At 36.5% G+C, this 17,841-nt stretch overlaps 2 protein-coding genes across 5 annotated transcripts in view; one reads left to right on the forward strand and one right to left on the reverse strand.

Moving 5' to 3' along the window:
* Positions 1–17,841, forward strand: part of LOC149087910 (voltage-dependent calcium channel subunit alpha-2/delta-3-like) — a 323,210-nt gene that overhangs the window by 103,202 nt on the left and 202,167 nt on the right. The window lies entirely within an intron of this gene.
* LOC149087914 (toxin CSTX-20-like) lies at positions 1,704–17,738 on the reverse strand. The gene is made up of 4 exons (XM_089242564.1): positions 17,679–17,738; positions 5,257–5,380; positions 3,015–3,157; positions 1,704–1,901 (listed from the first exon to the last, which is right to left on the reverse strand). Exons 1-4 carry the CDS (start codon positions 17,721–17,723, stop codon positions 1,770–1,772), a joined length of 444 nt encoding a protein of 147 aa, XP_089098690.1. The 5' UTR covers positions 17,724–17,738; the 3' UTR covers positions 1,704–1,769.

The raw sequence follows: 17,841 nt of genomic DNA on the forward strand, positions 1-17,841 counted from the left end.
ATTTCTGAAGAAGGAGGTGATGGAACAAAAAGTTTGGGAACTATGCTTTAGATCAGCGTTTCCCAAAGTGGGCAATATCGCCCTCTGGTTGGCGATGGAAAAGTCCAGGGGGGCGTTAAGAGCTACTGGTTTAATATGGGATCCTGTGGACTCGCTTGGGTAGGGGGGGAGGGCGATGAGAGAGAGAAATTTCTGAAGAAGAGGGTGATGAACTATGCTTTAGATCGTAAAATAAAATTACAGACTAAATATTATACAGGGTGTTCTGTTAATGGACCGACAAACTCAAAGGGTTGTTAGTAGGCATCAAGAAGAACAAAAATTGCAATGGAACATGGTGTCACAAACCACGTTGAGAGAAGAGGGTGAAAATCGCGCAAAAAACGCGTGCAGGCTCTGAGTCTGGAGGAGACGAATGGTGGATGTCAGTTGATCGCTGAATGCGTTCGTGGATTCAGTCACCATCTCTGACGAGAGCAGCGTCGCGAAACGCATGCGCTGGGGTATGATCACGCGCTGCGGACGACGAAACGGACGTCAAAAGCATACCTGATAACTTCGAGCGCGTCCGGGAATCGTTTTACGTTGTTGTAGCCTCTGCAATGACGTCAGCGGCTGCCACTTCCAACAACTCTTCTAATAATTTATGAAAATGAATATTTTGTAATTATTATTGTACTTTTTGTCGTTCCAGCGTGGTGTCGAAACCTGCATGCGTTTTACGCGAGTTTCACCCTCTCAACGTGGTTTGCGACACCCACGTTCCATTGCAATTTTTGTTCCTTTTGATGTCTACGAACAACCCTCTGAGTGTTTGGTCTATTACAAGAACAACCTGTATTTATAGCATAAGTGATTTCGGCTCAGCACCATATAACCTTTGAACCCTCCTTATTACGGGGGTTGAAGTTTGAAAAATCGCTTAGTGAGCGTGGAAATGTGTCAGGACCGCTTAAGTGCTCTGGAACTGCGCCACGAATCACTCAAGTGGTCCGTAATTATGCCACGGATCTGGGAATGTTCCGCGGGTAATTTGAGTGATGTAAAACCGCACTGGGGGCCACTTAAGTACTCTAAAACTGTGCCACATGAAACTGCGCCTCACTAAATGTGCCACGGATCATTTAAGTGTTCTGGAACTGTGTCGCGGGTTACTTAAGTGATCTTTGAGACCTACTTCAATGACCTCTAAAAGTGTGCCACGGACCACTCAAATGCTCTGGAATTGTGGCACGAGTCATTTAAGCGATTTGTAAATGTGCCCCTTAGTTCATTTTTACAAAATTAGATTTGGGGGGGCAAGCCACATCAGACAACCTTTAGGGCCAAATTTAGTCTGCGAGTCAAGGGTTTACCATATATGGCTTAAAGGATGGATCGCAATGAATTTCTTAAAGAGAAATTTTGAGTTCTTAGCCTTCAAATGACATTGGAATTTACAACAATCTATGCAACATTTGACACCCCCCCCCCACAGTGGTCGAATTTCGAAAACAACCTTCTTAGCGAGTCTTTACATTATAAAATGAAACTACTGGCCAAAATTTCATATTTTTAGCTTCAGCGGTTTTTTACACGGCGATGATGAATGAGTTAGTCAGGACATGTTATTTTATATGTATAGATTAAGAGCTATCATCTATATTCAACATCGATTATTGAGTAAATAACAGACGATTCAAAGAGAGAAATCGAAACACAAATTTAAGTAAGGAAAAACAACACTGTTATAGTTTTATTCAGCTGTTCGAATGATTCGAAGTTTCCATCTATTCTTCTCCGCCTTCGCCACCGTCGCCACCTGGCAGAGTGGGGATAGTCACGGGCAGAGTCACACCACCTTCGTCTAATGTTGTTTCGGATCCTGGTGCGCACTTCCTTTTCGTCTTCTTTTCACCGATCTACAGAAAATACAATGTATAAATGCATACATGTAAAAACAAATGCATTGATTGCACAGAGTGAGTTAGGGGGGGGGGGGGTATCGACTCAACGTTCCTCCAACACCAGTGGTCCACATCGTCAGGAGTTTCGAAACTGACTGTTTCTCGCGCTTGTTGCCCCTAGAGGGTGTTGCTCGCATACTCCTGTAACGACCTTTCGTTAAGAAATTCCTAGGAGTATAGACTGGGTCGTGGATAAGTAGCGAAGAAGAAGTGTAAAAACAACAATGTGCTACTTATACAAAATCAATATAACGTATATGCCAAGTTTCGATCAAATACCTCCATCAGAACGGGCGCTTCATAGGTCTGAGTAATTTCCGTATACTGGAGATCTATATAAGGAAGTACGGGAAGTTTAATCATAATCACCCTGTGATCGTGATCAGAAATACAGAGCACGCCGCTTAATGTGATTATACCCGGACTTGGGTTTTCGGATAACACTAAACGATTGATAACTACGTAGCTTATATCTAAAGAAATAAAATAAAATTCTCCGATTGTAAGTAAGATGACCAGTTTGGTCGAACGTATGTTGAACATTCAAGCGATCTAGAACAGCGCTCCAGGTCACCTAAGTGATCTAGGCCACAAATATATCCCAGGTCACTTCAGTGATCTTTAAAATCTGCCGCGAGCCACTTAAATGATCTAGGAATGTGCCGCGAAGTGTCTTAAAAAAATTTCCAGATCCGTAAATGTGTAGAAGTTCGCTAAAGCGTAATCTCATCTGTAAATGTGTCACGTGCTGCTTAAGTGATCTGAAATCGGGCCGCGGACCATTCACGTGATCACGAAATATTCCCCGGACCACTTAATTGAACTGAGAATGTGTCTCGGGGCGCTTAAGTGATCAGTAAATGTGCCGCCAGTCATTTAAATTATCTGGGAATATGCCGCGGTCTACTGAAAAGATGTTTAAATTTGCCGCGGGTAACTTAAGTGAACTGGAAATGTGCCGCGTAGTTCACAAAATTAGGCTTGAGGTCACGGGCCACATCAGATGATTCCGAGGACCACAATCGGCCCGCTGGCCATGGTTTGAGCACATACGAAATAGACACTTACGATCGGGAGAAAGAACATTCCATTTTCCTCCTCTTCATCGTCTCCAGAGCCTTTGCATCGAAGTCCGGGTTCGCATGGGCAGTGCAACATGTACAGTTTACGGGTGATTCCAACGGTCTTTCCCTTTTCACTGCACTTGTTACCTTTTTTTCAATGCAAAAAAGAAACATCATAATCAGCTTTCAAGAATGCATAAAATGCCAACAGACGAAAATTCATCATCATACACCAGTTAATGTTGAAAAAGTAATTACACGTTGGACAACAATGAAATTACGTCCGACATGAAAATATATACGTTCTGAATGGTCTTGTCCTGCTGAATACGAATATCATCATGAGAAAGTTCTATCTGCTCTTTTCTTAGAGATATTACCATGCAAGGTAATTAAAAAAGTGCATTACATGAGCGGTGTCTGTGGATAACAATGAAATTGCCGACGTAGAAGTCCAACAACTAATGTCCTACATGAAAATCCACTATTCCGAATGGTTTTGACCTGCTGAATATGAATATCACCATGAGAAAGTTCTATCGGAGATATTGCCATACAAAGAGTTAAAAAATTGCTTTGGCAGCGGTATCTGTGGACAATAGTGAAAAGGCGTCCGACATGAAAATACATGATTCTGAATGACTTTGACCTGCTGAATGCGATTATCCCATAAAAAAAGTTCTATCGGTCTTTTTTTTGACAATTGTTGTTTTTAACAATTGCCATGTACATTGTTAAAAACGTGCTTTGACAGCGGTATAAGTGGACAACAATGAAACGGCGTCCTACATGAAAATACATGGTCCTGCTGGTTCTGACCGATATGAAAATACATGATTCTGAATAACTGAATACGAATATATCACCGTGAGAAAGTTCTATCGGCTATTTTTTTTTTTAAGATTGTCATGAAAATTGTTTAAAAAAGTGCTTCAGGAGCTGTCTGTTGGCAACAATCAAGTTGTGCCGATATGAATGTCCACCGTGAAAATGCCCAAATCCGAATAGTTTTGACCTGATGAACACGAATATCAATGAAAGTGTTCTATAGGGGTTTTTTTGGAGACGCAGTCGAATCCCATTTTAACGAATACCGTTATAGCGAAAGTCTCGTTTTAACGAAAAATTTTATAACCCTCTTAGATAAGTTTAAGTAGGAATAATATAAGAATCTGAATTTCCTTTTTAACGAAATTTCATAGTTACGAAATGGTTTCTTGGAGTTCGTTATAACGGGATTCGACTATATTACCTCTTCTATATTGATATTGTGCCTATACAGGGTGTCCTGTAAGTGCTAATGAGCCCTTTATCTCTTAAATCATTCGTCGCAGAGGTATCATTCCAATTTAACAAATGCTCAGAAAGCGTTCAAAAATTGTCCTGTACCTCTTTCCATTTGTACCTCCAACAAATTTCTAATTAGAAGTGTTAGAACACAGAGAACGTATGAAACTTCTTTTTTTCTCTTATACACTGTATTTTTACTCTCAAAACTGATACAGGGTAATTTTTGTACACTTATTGAGCATTTTTTAAATTGGGATCATTCCTCTACGACGGATGATTGATGAGATTAAGGACGCATTAGCCCTATATTTCCAAGGTTCCTATATGTTGTTTTTCAGCATATGTTATATTTTCCATTGAGTTTCAATGTATTTGTATTGCACTGCTACTACATGAATGAATGAACGCCAGAACTTTGCCACTGAATTTATCCCGTTGCCGAGATCTCTTCCAGCCGGCAGAGTCTGGAACAAACACTACTACTACAGTGGAATCCCGTTATAACGAACTCGAACAGACCGGAGAAATCATTTCGTTGTATAGGAATTCCAGATTTTTGCATTGTTCCAATGTAAACTTATCTGGGAGATTAGAAAAGTGTTTGTTAAAACGAGATTTTGTTTTCACTGTAACGTTATTGGCTAAAACGGGATTCGGCTGTATATAAAAGTTTAATGTGCAATTTACGCAATGAAAACCGGGGCTAATGCACCTTTTTCCATGGTCAGATTCGTGCTCAGCACACCGAATTATATAAGAATTTACTCATTTCATTCAGGACGCAGAGAATTTTTCAAAATTTGTTGTCTAGTGTTATCCTATTTCTAGGAATTTGGGAAGGAGGGGGGACCTTATACACCCAAGGGTCTCCAATTTTTATGAAGAAATCTAAATTTACACATGATTTTAATGAAAAGCATGTTTGTGCAAATCATTTATCGGTCGAAATTTCTTACCCAATTTCGTGAGCTTGGTACATTCACCACGTCTCAGCGATATGGGCAAGAAACTCTTGCTAAGACAGCATTCGTCCTTTGCACAGTCCTTCGTGTCACTGCAGCGCTTCCCTGAGTACACTGCCTGGAAAAAAAAAACGAGGAATGAGATTTCAATATAGGATGATTCATCATTTTTTTAATGAACGCACGGATTTTATAACGTTTTTGATTTCAATATTTTAGGAGGAAAAACATTAAAGTCATGTAAAACGTATAATCTTGCATTGAATTTCAATAATTCAAAAACAACATTTTCATACTCTCTTCAAGAACGGGGGGGTTCTCATGGGTTTAACACATAACAGGGGTTGCGTGCTTCTCAATTCCAGGGATCGGAACCCAACTTTAGGGCCTGGTAAGATAGGTGAAAGATAGGGCGCAGTGGACCACCACTTTAAATGTTTATTTTTCATTTTTCCAGCTTGATATTTTTGTTAGACAATTAAGTAATGAACGTTTGCAACCAAAATAGTATATGGTCAAAACTTAACCATTTTGCAGAAGTTTGCTGTGTTTATATCCGTAAAGTAAAAGATTGCTCCATCAATAAGGTAAAGCTTGATATCAAAGACAGGAAAAATTCAAAAAAATTACTTAAAGTTGAAGGGTATGAAACGCTCATTCATGTGTTAACCTATATGAAATGTGTGTTTTAATAGCAAATAAAATATCTTGCAAGGTTTTTTATTTAGTCTACATGGGTACACAGTGGACCATGTTACGCTACTACCCTTATATACATATCGATAAATTCCTGGGATGATATCACTCTCCGCTATACATACAAAGATTTTTAACGCTGGCTGATGTATTTTGGAAAGAGAGAATTTTCTCTCTCCACAAAATATATCTTCGCATCAGCCAGCTGTTAAAAACCCGATAGCGGAGAGTGGCATCATACTCGGATAAGTCACCATCTGGTGGCATTGTCAGCAATTGTGAGCTTTGGCCGGAGTTAGGTCCGACCGTCCATGTACGGTCCCGTTCAGTGCACACGAGCTCCAAGGAAAAGATTGAAATATTCGTTGCCTCCGTAATCTAGGGCGTTCACCCGGTAACTGAAAGGACGTGGGTTCGATTCCCCGCGGGGGGAGTTGAATTTTCTCTCCTCCCAAAATATATCTTCGCATCAGCCAGCTATTAAAAACCTTTTTATATATCGATAATTTACCTATGTGTAGTTTTCTTAAAATGATTCAAACTAAAATTTCATGTCCTTAAACATACCGCTCATTTCTAGTACATTCATTTACACTTCAAATCTGTTTTAATCTATTCTGTGCCCCCATGTCTAGGAGCATAGTGTGGGACACTTTTTTCTAAGGTTTACAAAATAATTTTTTGTACACATACTATTAAGGTTCATGCTTTAAGAAAATTCATAAGTACCTTTAAAAGTAATTGAGGGGCTATTTTCATGAAAACTTCACCCCACATTTCCCTACTTACATAAGCATCACACTCTATATTTCCTTATTTGATTTTCAAAACGAGATAGAGAGATAAGGTTACCTTACACTCGCAGGGATATTCTTCCTATTTTCCAATATACTGTAGTAATATTTCCTACCCTTTGAAATGTAAGTGTGAGGGGGAGAAAAAGGAGATTCTCTCACAAGGAAAAAGAGTTATTTGCTTTTAAAGTTCCGCTCTTGACACGGAGAAATATATGATAGGAAAGAAGAGACGGTTTACGAGCTAGTTGAGGCCAAGGACATGACAGGTAAGAAGAACGTCGAAGAAATATTTTTAAAAAAAATGAATCTCTTCAGTACAGATGTACTTTTTTTTTCTTGGAGCTTATCAAACATTTTATAACACGGTAAAGCATAAGATGATGCTTCAAAAAATCAATATAAGAAGTAAGTACGTATCACTTCACGCGCGGAAAGCGTTCGAGTTAATGTTAGGACAAGAAGAAAAAAGAATTTTTCTTTTCGAGATGGGGAGAATTTTCTTGGAATTTTTTGAAGGTGACACGTTTAAGGATGTGGATTTCCCAAAATTTTGAATAAATTGAAGAAAGTTCTCTTCTATATATTTACATAAGTGAATCGGATTTTGATGATTGTATATGGACCTACAGAAAATTTGTGATTTCGTAATTATTTTCGAATAATTCTGGGGTGTTGAGTCAGAACATGATACCTCCAAAAAAATGGCTAAAAGTAAGTCTTACTAATTATAACTAATTAGAAAAGAGATAAATGCACAAATACGTACGTACGGCTAAACAACGTGCGCATGTATGATATCTTCATTTGTATTAGTGTGTGTGCTTTATTTTTGATTTTTAAATTACAATGAAAATGCTTATATCTCAGGAATGTGATTTTGGAGTTATTTTCTGACCAAACACCATAAAATTTAAAGTAAGTTTGAACAAAATTTTACATTGAATAATTTCGTTCTAGGGAGGATCAATATTAGAATCATCATTTATAGGATTCAATTAACAATCATAATTTTATTTAATACTATCGTAATTATTATTTAATATATTAATAGTTATAATGGATAATTATAATTTTAATATCTTAATTTTACTATAAATATTTATGTATGTAACCATAAGATATATAATAAAATTCCTAACACAGTATGGCTGATAATTAAAAAATTGTCCAATATTCACAACTTTTGGAGCTTTAAATGGTGTGAAATAACTAAATATTCATGAAATATTGATCATTAATTTTCTCAAATTATGAGAGATATTTTTTGCGGACCGGCAAAATATAAACGAGCGAGAAATAAAATAGGATAACTAATATTTACTGACCGGTAAAACTAAATAAGTAGGAGAAATTTGCTGACCTGGCACAGATAAAAAGGGGTGGGAATGCATTGCAGTGACCAGTAAAAACATGAATAAACAAATTCATTTTTTACTAGTCAGTGCAAGCTATTTCTTTTACTTATTTATCTGTGGAAAAAATAGGAAAAATAATTTAAAGACTTTCGAAAAAATTATTAAATGGGAGAAATAATTCGCTGACCTACTTACGGTTATAAGATAGAAATAATAACTAAAATATACCGATGTGTAATATTTCATTAAATCTATAATTATGTAGCGGCTGTATGAATTAATTGGTCGAAATGTTTCGCGGACCAACAAGAAATTCCCACGGACCGCGGTTGAAAAACACTGTCCTAGCAGGTTCCCAATGACTTCAGTACCTGGTCAAGTTGAAATTCGAACCGAAACCCATCGAACTTGAATTCTGATGTATCACGGTACTGAATTTATCACAGTGCTGTTACATGGAAAATGTTTAATAGACCCATATTTTAAAAAAATGAATTTATAGTGCAATTTTTAAAATTCCAAAAATTATGTTAATTTTTTATTTTTATGTTGAAGATATAAAAACTAGGAAACAACTAGAAGTAATTGATATATTTCTGTAAAACATTCTTTGAAGAGAGTTCGCAAAAATAGGAGCAATATTTAAACCAAATCTGTAACTATAGTGGAATCCCGTTATAACGAAATCCAAGAGACAGGAGAAATCGCTTCGTAACAACGAAATTTCGTTACAAAGAAATTCCAGATTTTTTATATTATTCTTATGTAGACTTATCTGGAAGAGTGATAAATTTTTCGTTAAAACGAGATTTCCACTATAACTGTATTCGACCGTATTTCTCATGTGATGTCATTGCGGTGATTAAATTACACTGGGAAGTCGTCTCTATAGTAAATATTTGAAGAATTATAAACATTTCATATTTGTTTTAATATAAAAAACCAAACATTTTCTCCATTTTAAATAAATCGTTACAAAGGAATTCCAGATTCTTATATTATTCTTATGTATCTCGGAGAGTTATAAAATTTTCGTTAAAACGTTATAAAAGTTCGTTATAACGGTATCCGACTGTATTTCTCATGTGACGTCACTGCTGAGATTAAATTGCACTGGGAAGTCACCTTTATAGTAAATATTTGAAGAATTGTAAAACACTTCATATTTATTTTAATATAAAAAAAACCAAAAATTTTCTGAATTCCAAATAAATCGTTACAAAGGAATTCCAGATTCTTATATTATTCTTATGTAGACTTATCTGAGGAGGGGGGTTATACAACTTTTAGTTAAAACGAGATTCTCACTATAACGATATTCGACTGTATATCTCATGTGACGTCATTGTGGTCATTAAATTGCACTGGGAAGTCGTCTCTATAGTAAATATTTGAAGAATTGTAAAACATTTCATATTTATTTTAATATAAAAATAACCAAAAATTTTCTGAATTCCAAATAAATCGTTACAAAGGAATTCCAGATTCTTATATTATTCTTATGTAGACTTATCTGGGAGAGTTACAAAATTTTCGTTAAAACGAGATGCTCACTATAACGGTATTCGACTGTATTTCTCATGTGACGTCATTAAGATTAAATTGCACTGGGAATTCACCTTTATAGTAAATATTTGAAGAATTGTAAACATTCCATATACATTTTAATATAAAAACCCAAAATTTTTCTCCATTCCAAATAAATCTCTCAAAATTATCGATTCAAAAACACCCACAGCGATTCAAAACACAAAGCCATTATTTTCACTTTACCCGATCACAAATTGAATTTTTTCCTGAACCGCATCCCAATATAATCATCCTTTTTCCTGTTTTTCAAAAAAAAGAATCTATTATTTTAAAAATAAGAACATCTATATTTCATGGTTTATCTCGTAAGATAACTGCATCCATGACCGTAATCTAATTTTAAAAATAGGATAACGTGAATTGAATCTCACTTTTTTTGGTTTCCTATATCATTAATCTGGAATCAGAAATTAAAGGAATTGATATATTATTCTTCGGAGTATAAGGGAAACAGTTTTTTTTTTGGACGTGTCTTGTACTATCTCGGAAGTCTTTCTGTCCAATCTCTTTTAAGAAATAGGTTTATTCTTTTAATATATTTTTTCGGGTCTAAGGGGAAGGTTTTTTGGGTCCTTTTTTAAAGCTTGCCAAACTAATTTCAATGTAAAAATCGATAAACTGATCCATTAAGTTAAAGTGATTTTTCAGTGAGAAGACCTTCGAGTATCTTCTAGAAAATTTTTCGTTTTTTTTCCACCTTCCTTTAATACGTTTTTTTTTTTTTTTTTTGTTCCCGATATTTACTGGTTTTTATATTTTATGCATTGATTATTTATGGCATTTTTTTTGCATTTGCATTATTTTTTCCCGATTTTTGTAAATTTTTTTTTTTCTTCTTATCTGTCTTTTTTTTTGTTATTAAGTATCGGAGGGTGTATTTTTTTTTGGGGGAGAAGGAATATTTTTAAAGGATTCTTTTTTTTTTTATAATTGAAAGGAATACAATGTAAAGCGTTATTGATTTTTTTTTTGCATAAAAAAGCTATTTTTTATAGGTTTTTTTTTTTTTAGGTGTGGGGGTTCGACAGGCCTGAATGTGGATCCCGGCTTGTGTGGAAGTGTTACAGCAGCCATCTTCTTCAACCCGTTGCCCGCGAGCACCATGGTGCTCCCCGGAGTGCTCGATGCTCGTGCCCGATTTGTTGCTCGCGAGCACTTGATCAATGTTTCAATTAAACAGTTTGTACAAATTGCATTCAAGGATTGAAACGATCCTTACTTTATGCGTTTGTACGTTAAGCATGCCGTAAGGGGGGGGGGTGCTCTTTTTATGATGGGCACAGGCAGTGCTCGCGACAAGAAATAGGTTGAAGACCTCTCTGTATATGACCTTTCTTTCTTTCCAACCGAGCACAACTCAGGTCTATCGCCATAGGCAATTTACTACCTAGCTAGTTGTGCCGGAATTGTAAGGGTGTGTACCTAACAGTCTGAGTGCGTATCTAGTGTTGTGTATGATTTTTCAGTGCTGCCATCTATATCTCGGAAGTGAAGTGAGTGGTGTGTAGTGACTGAATATTTGTACTGTTTGTAGGACTGCTGCTCTCTGTGGCGAGACTTTTTAACGGGGAGATCGGCTCGCATTTGCGCCTCGAAGTTGAGAACCACAGAAAACGAACTTCAGCCGACCACCACTGTGGCGACGGTGGGACTCGCGATGCGAGTCCGTCACTATGAACACTCGACCACCACAGCGGCTCTGTATATGACCTGAGTATGGAAGTGTGAGAGCGTTGGTCTTCGACGTATTTCCCGTGAGACATATTTGGCCCTCGGACCGTTTTTTTTTTTTTTTTTTTTTTTGCCGTGGCCCGCCGACCATTTTTAGAAAATGGCTAAAACATTGAAAATGGAAAAAATTGAAATCAGACGATTAAGAAAAAAAAATTATAATTCGGTTAGCACCCGCACACCGCACTGACAGACGGAGCACGAGGACCGCCCAAACAGTTTTTTGGGGCATCTAAAAAGGCAGAAATTCTCAAATACTTTCATGAAGAAATAATTTCAGAATAATGATAATTCGGAAAAATTATTTTCGGAGTTATAGTTAAAAATATTTTCAGTATTTTTGAAAGAGATCGTTTCAGAATTAATCAAAGTTTCAAAATTAATGAAAATTTCTGAATTATTGAAATTATTATTTCGTAACTGAGAATTTAGTAAAATTTATTTCGTAACTAACAAAATTTTGAAAATTATAAATATAATATAAATTATAAATTAATTATAGTAATTTCAGAATAATTAAAAGAATTAATTCAGAAATCTTTCCAGTGGGAAGAAATGCCGCTGGGGTGGTCGAGTGGTCATAGTGACGGACTCTCATCGCCAGTGCAGGTGGTTCAAACCCCACCGTCGCCACAATGGTGGTCGGCAAAAGTTGGTTTCCTGTGGTTCCCAACTTCGAGGTGCGAATGCAAGTCGACCTCTCCGTTAAAAATTCTTGCCACAGACAGCAACACGTCTACAACAGTAAAATCTTCAATCGTTACACTTCACTCATAGTTCGAAAAATCTGAGGCAGATGGCAGCACTATATCAAGCACTACACAGAAACAAGCTCCATTAGGTTCACAACACGGACACGCACATTCCAACATGTATGAATTCCTTAGAGGTTCCGCAGGGGAATATAGACGAGGTGCATGTATGGTTTAGTAGTAGTAGGAAGAAATGATTCCACAATTAATAAAAGTTATAATTTCAGAATTAAAGAAGTCTTCAAATATTTAGCGCCCCTGTTGGCCAATCTGTTGGAATATACCGATATTTAGTTTTATCTCATCTTACATTATTTTGAATACTACATGTTGGCCCGCGGGATTCGTGGGAAGTTTCAAATCATCCCGCTATGTCCGGAAGTTATGGAGACCCCTGTATTAGGGCAACGGTTTGGTATATAATTTTCATTCTGATCAGAGCAGAAAAATGATCATGTGATCATCAAAACAATTGCTTCTAAGTTCTGGAAAAGTGCTAAATTAAAAAATATATTCTCAATAATGAACTCAAGATTCGTATAATTCTTTATATCGGACTCGATTTATTTTTAGCGGACTGAATTTAAGTCGGCTTTTCCGTTTTAAAAGTCTCGTCACAGCTGCAGCGGACTAAAAACATTCCAAAAAGTCAAGTTTTATTTAAATAAATTTTCAAGGAATAGGATCTATATAAATTTTCGTCCGGAGCTATCTCTGTACTTTCAGACAACTTTTTTTAGTAATGACATTTTGCAAGTAAAATGCCATAAAATAACAGATCCAGGTTTCATAGGTAACATAATCGAACGCATTTTTCTACGGAAAAATAACGAATTGGTACATGCCGTAATGTGGGCTCTGAGTGTGTGTGGTCCTAACTCATCTATGTTGTCAGAACTGTGCTTGTTTCATGTTCCTGCTGGCGCTGCCACCTGTCCGTCATATTTTTAAATAACATGAAAATTCAAGAATTTACCATCTTAATGTTAGTACCGTGTTGTTGGTCTGCCTGCTCTCAGCGGAGAGACTTTTTTTAAACAGGTCCAGACTGCAGAACGGATACTCTAGTACTTTTCAGAGAAATCTGGTGAGACACACAATTGTAGCGCTTGTTGGAATGTTTTTCCGAGCAAAATATGTGCTGGGAAAAACATTCATAACGCCACACTTAGCATTGGAAAATTATAGTGTTCTAAGGCAACATTAACGCTTTTTCGAATTATTGAGGCAACGGTAAAAGTACTTGATCGGTTCTTCTCGGTGCAACACTATAATATAGTGTGCAATAGTATTGATTGCAACTCTGTTCAGGGCAGGATTTATCCTCATTCAAACATCTCTTTTTATCTCCCACATCAGCAGATAGTTCCGATGTTCATAGTGCATTATCTATCAGAATATACCATGCACTCTGTATGCATATGTTGTATATGTGTGTATAAGGTGTCCCTTGTTGGCATACACTCTCGCGAGCGTTTTTTGAATAGCAACAGCCGATTGAGCCACTCATATTACACCCTCCAGTGTTGCATATGGCGGATCTTTGAAGTTTTATGCGCTTGTATGACCATAATGTGCTTATAGAAGTGAAATATTTTATCTAATAGTGTAAAAACCGGTACCTATTTTTCTAATGTTTTTCCTTTCATCAACTAGAATTTGACAAATAGGAGGAGGAAGAGACTTATTTCAAATACTTTGTGTGTTAAGCGAGAAATAATTCAATGTCATTTTACAACTTAAGTATAGTTTGTATAATAAAAACTTATGAAGGATAAATTTAAAACACTCACACACACACACCTTTTCTCGAACAAATCGTACGTAAAAAATGAAATAAAAATTATATTCAATTACAGTGATCACAATACCTAAGATTTTTGCTTTCCATAAGGAAAGTTAACGCCCTCTATTGGCTCAACAGAGAACAAAACTAAAATTATTGAATGTGAGTATGGAAAACAATTTGAATATTTCGAGGCCAGTGCATAATCTCTATTGTATCAATCTTAATCTGCTAACACATTTTCTATTTATTCCAAATATTTTTTCGTTCAATAAAAACATCATGTGTATAGGTGTTAATGTGTATCTTCACATTGTTTCTATGAGAACAGTTTTGTGTTGAAAAAACTCCCCTCATGTCATCCAAAATTGACGTTGATAGCTGCTCTCGACAGCTTTCTGCTGCCGAAAGATGAAATTCCGGTTAGATTAAGATCTCATTGTTTTGATGGGTTGAAATATTCTTAACACATAACAAGCTATCAATCATCAGGTGCGCTGACTACTGTCAGTGTGTGGCTCTGTGTTTTAGAAATTCAACTATCGTAGAAGATTAACATGTGAAGCTGTAAATGTGAACCGTTCGGCCAGCCTAATCGTTCTCTCCAAAGATCCTTCTGTCTAAACGAGTATACAATCATGCTCATGTAAGCCTGCTCACAACATGCTTATCATTGCCTGCACGGGATGGTACAAAAACGCTACGCTGGTAAAAAGTTTGTTAGCTTCTAAGCTTTGATAAATGCCAAACGGCTAAACTTAAATCATATAAAAATTTCCTTATCCTAACATCCAAAACCACAATAATCCTAAAATGACATTCAATCTCTTGCGGTGCAGTTTACAAAGATGTCAGACATCGCCATTCATAATCTGTCCAGCAGCTAAGCATAATCATAAATCTGATCATATTCGAGAGAGCGAAATCCAGTTTTATTGCGATTAGAAGATGGGATCTCGAAAACACATCACGGTTATCACCATCATAAGCCGCTTGGAAACAAGCTCGGCAATTCGGCAACCTCTCCCAATCCCCCATATGGACTTATTATCTACCTTACGAAAACACAATGTAAATTACTCTCAGGCATTAATCACGTTAATCAAGTATAGTCACAGAAAGATAACGTGATCACTGTAGCCATAAATGCAATTAAGCATCTTGCTCTCCGAGTCATTATGATGTCTTCTTATCTCTCTGCCAGCTATTTCCCGGCGAATTATTATCTTGCAAAAGCGTTCGAGAAGAGAGCAGGATTCCACTCAGACAATGGGTGAAGAAGCAATTAAATGTCAAGCTAATTCGCATGAGTAATTAAAATCGAGATTTTATATATAGGAGTGTTGGCAATTAAAGATTTTTTCTTCCCCCTTCTTCCTATTTTAAATAAGCCTTTTTGTGTTTCTTTCTCCGCCAAAATTCACATTTCCGAGATGATTTGATGGTAAATTATTGTTTTTTTCTCTCTGTCTCATTTTGATTCCAAGTAATTTGAAATTTCGTGCGCGCCTAATTGAACGAGGGGAAACGCATTTCTCGTTTAAAAATTTTCAAGTTCTGATAATCAGATGGATTCTCTCTTTATTATGACGAGGATTTCCAATTAAACCGTAATTACTGCTCTAATTATCAATCGCACGTAATTACGTACTTATTGCTTGTTATCGATCGTAATGAATGTAATGTTTTTTTGTTTTGTTTTTCCTTGGGAAAATTGGGATGTAATCGCCTTGTGAATGTGTTTTTTTGTTAAGTTTGGTTATGTAATAATCTCTGGGGTTTTCGTGGAAAATACGTCTTAGTTCGTGATGATTCTGAGAAGAGACTTGGGCTAATTTGCGCTCGCGTGATCGATGCCCGTTTTAAACATTCACCATTTATGTTGGTCATAGTTTAAGCACATCAATAAGCAGGTCATACATACTCAATCTATGCCCCGAGCCCGCGATCTGAAAACTAATTTTGTAAAAATCAACTAGGCGGTGCATTTACAGATCATTTAAGTGATCTGCGGTACAGTTCAAGAGCTTTTAAGCAGCCCACGCCACATTTTCGCATGACTTAGATGACCCACGATACATTTACAGATGACTTGGCCCTTTGACTACTAAGATTTCAAAAATTAATATCGGGACAAGAACAGTGTTCGGCAACTAATTAAAATAAGGTATAACCTCTCTCTCTATTGCCGACACCTGCGGGGCAAAGAAATTCGTCCGTGTAAGAGGGGTGACTGTTAATCAGGGGTTTGTAAAACTTTAGTAAATGAGATCAAAAAAGTAACACAAAAAATGCGTAGCCAGTAGTCAAAGAGTTAACAGTAGTCAAGTGGCGCAGTTCCACAGAACTGTAGTGGCCCGCGACACGTTTCCAACCAATAAAATGACCCACGCTCTCACACAGGTTTGAGCACCCATTACATTGGTGATCCTCTTCTAATGATCGATATGCACCAGTGCTCTTGACTCAAAAAATATTGATGTCCGATCCGTACCCCATTTTTAAGATGGCAACATACGAACGGAAGAGGGATTTATGGGATGAAACTGAACTGATATTTATCACCTGAGGATGGAACGGAAAAGGATATGAATCACCAGTGTATTGTATTAAAAATGCTCTATCATTCCATGTACATAATACAGTCGACGCCGCTCAATTAAATCGCGAATGTTATCATTTGGGTTTTGCTATCATTTTTCCAGAGAATGGAACGGACCAATGTCCTAACATGGGAAAAATACTTTTTATGTTATCGGGACATCGGGTAATGTTCTCAATTTTTTTCCCCCGTCAAAACTTTCGTTGGTGCATTCTGAATGGTCTTCCTATAATTTATGACAAAAAAAAACAAAAAATTGAGCATTTTCCTTCAGTTCTTGATCAGTTTCCTTCAACTGACCAGATTCAAAATTTCTTTTTTCCAAGAGTCTTTCTCAAGGAATATGGAACGTATTGTACATTGAGAAATCATAATTCATGGTATACATTGAACTTTCATTCTAACGCCTCACAACGGATGAATTAACAAAAAAAATGCAAGATTTTAGTATAAAGGAAAAAAAAAAGAAGTCCCGTTTTAGTATTTTAAAGAAAAAACCGGGACAATTAGTTGCAACCAATTATGCAAGAAAAAAAAAATTCCGTTTTACTATTATTCGTTTACCGTATGTCCCATTTGAACAAACGGGATGTATGGTCACCGTACTTGTAAACGGGATTTGTTTTGGATATAGTCATCATTTAGTTATTGTTATTCAGATCTTAAGTCTTGATATGATGACATTAAGCGGCGTAGACTGAACAACGAGACTAATTGATAACAACAGAATGATTTTTTTTTATATACAATTTTTAATCCCATAATACAAAACAAAGCATTAATCAGTAATTAAGAAAGGGTCAACCGAAAAATTAAATCAAAATAAATGCTAAAAGTCGATTACGTTTTTACGAAAGTCATTATCGCATTAAAAATACCAATGCACGTTCCAAAAGGTAAAAAATAATAATAATTACTCTTATCAAGTCTTTTGAGTTAATCAAGTTATTTATAATGAACAATGTAATTTCTTTTTTCCAGGGCAGGGGGGTTTGGTGGGGAAGGGAAAAGGCTAATTATGCTTTCAAGAAATTAATCGGATTATTTCCGTCGATCAGATCAAATGATGGACTGTGCATTAAAATGCACGTAATGGAGAGCACTTACCACAAAGCAGAGAGCGAGCACGGCGGTGGCGATAAGCGTCCTCATGTCGAAGTCGATTTTTTGGTTTCCGCGTAAATTCCCATAAACGGTGTCCGTCTTTTTATAACCACACAATCAAACTCCAGTTTTTCTCGCGCGTGAGAAAAATACAGATGTTGCCGCC

Source organism: Pholcus phalangioides, unplaced genomic scaffold (assembly GCF_987345545.1).
Source record: "Pholcus phalangioides strain wild (caught in Gottingen) unplaced genomic scaffold, Ppha-v1.0 ptg000003l_1, whole genome shotgun sequence".
NCBI classification, from domain to species: Eukaryota; Metazoa; Arthropoda; class Arachnida; order Araneae; family Pholcidae; genus Pholcus; species Pholcus phalangioides.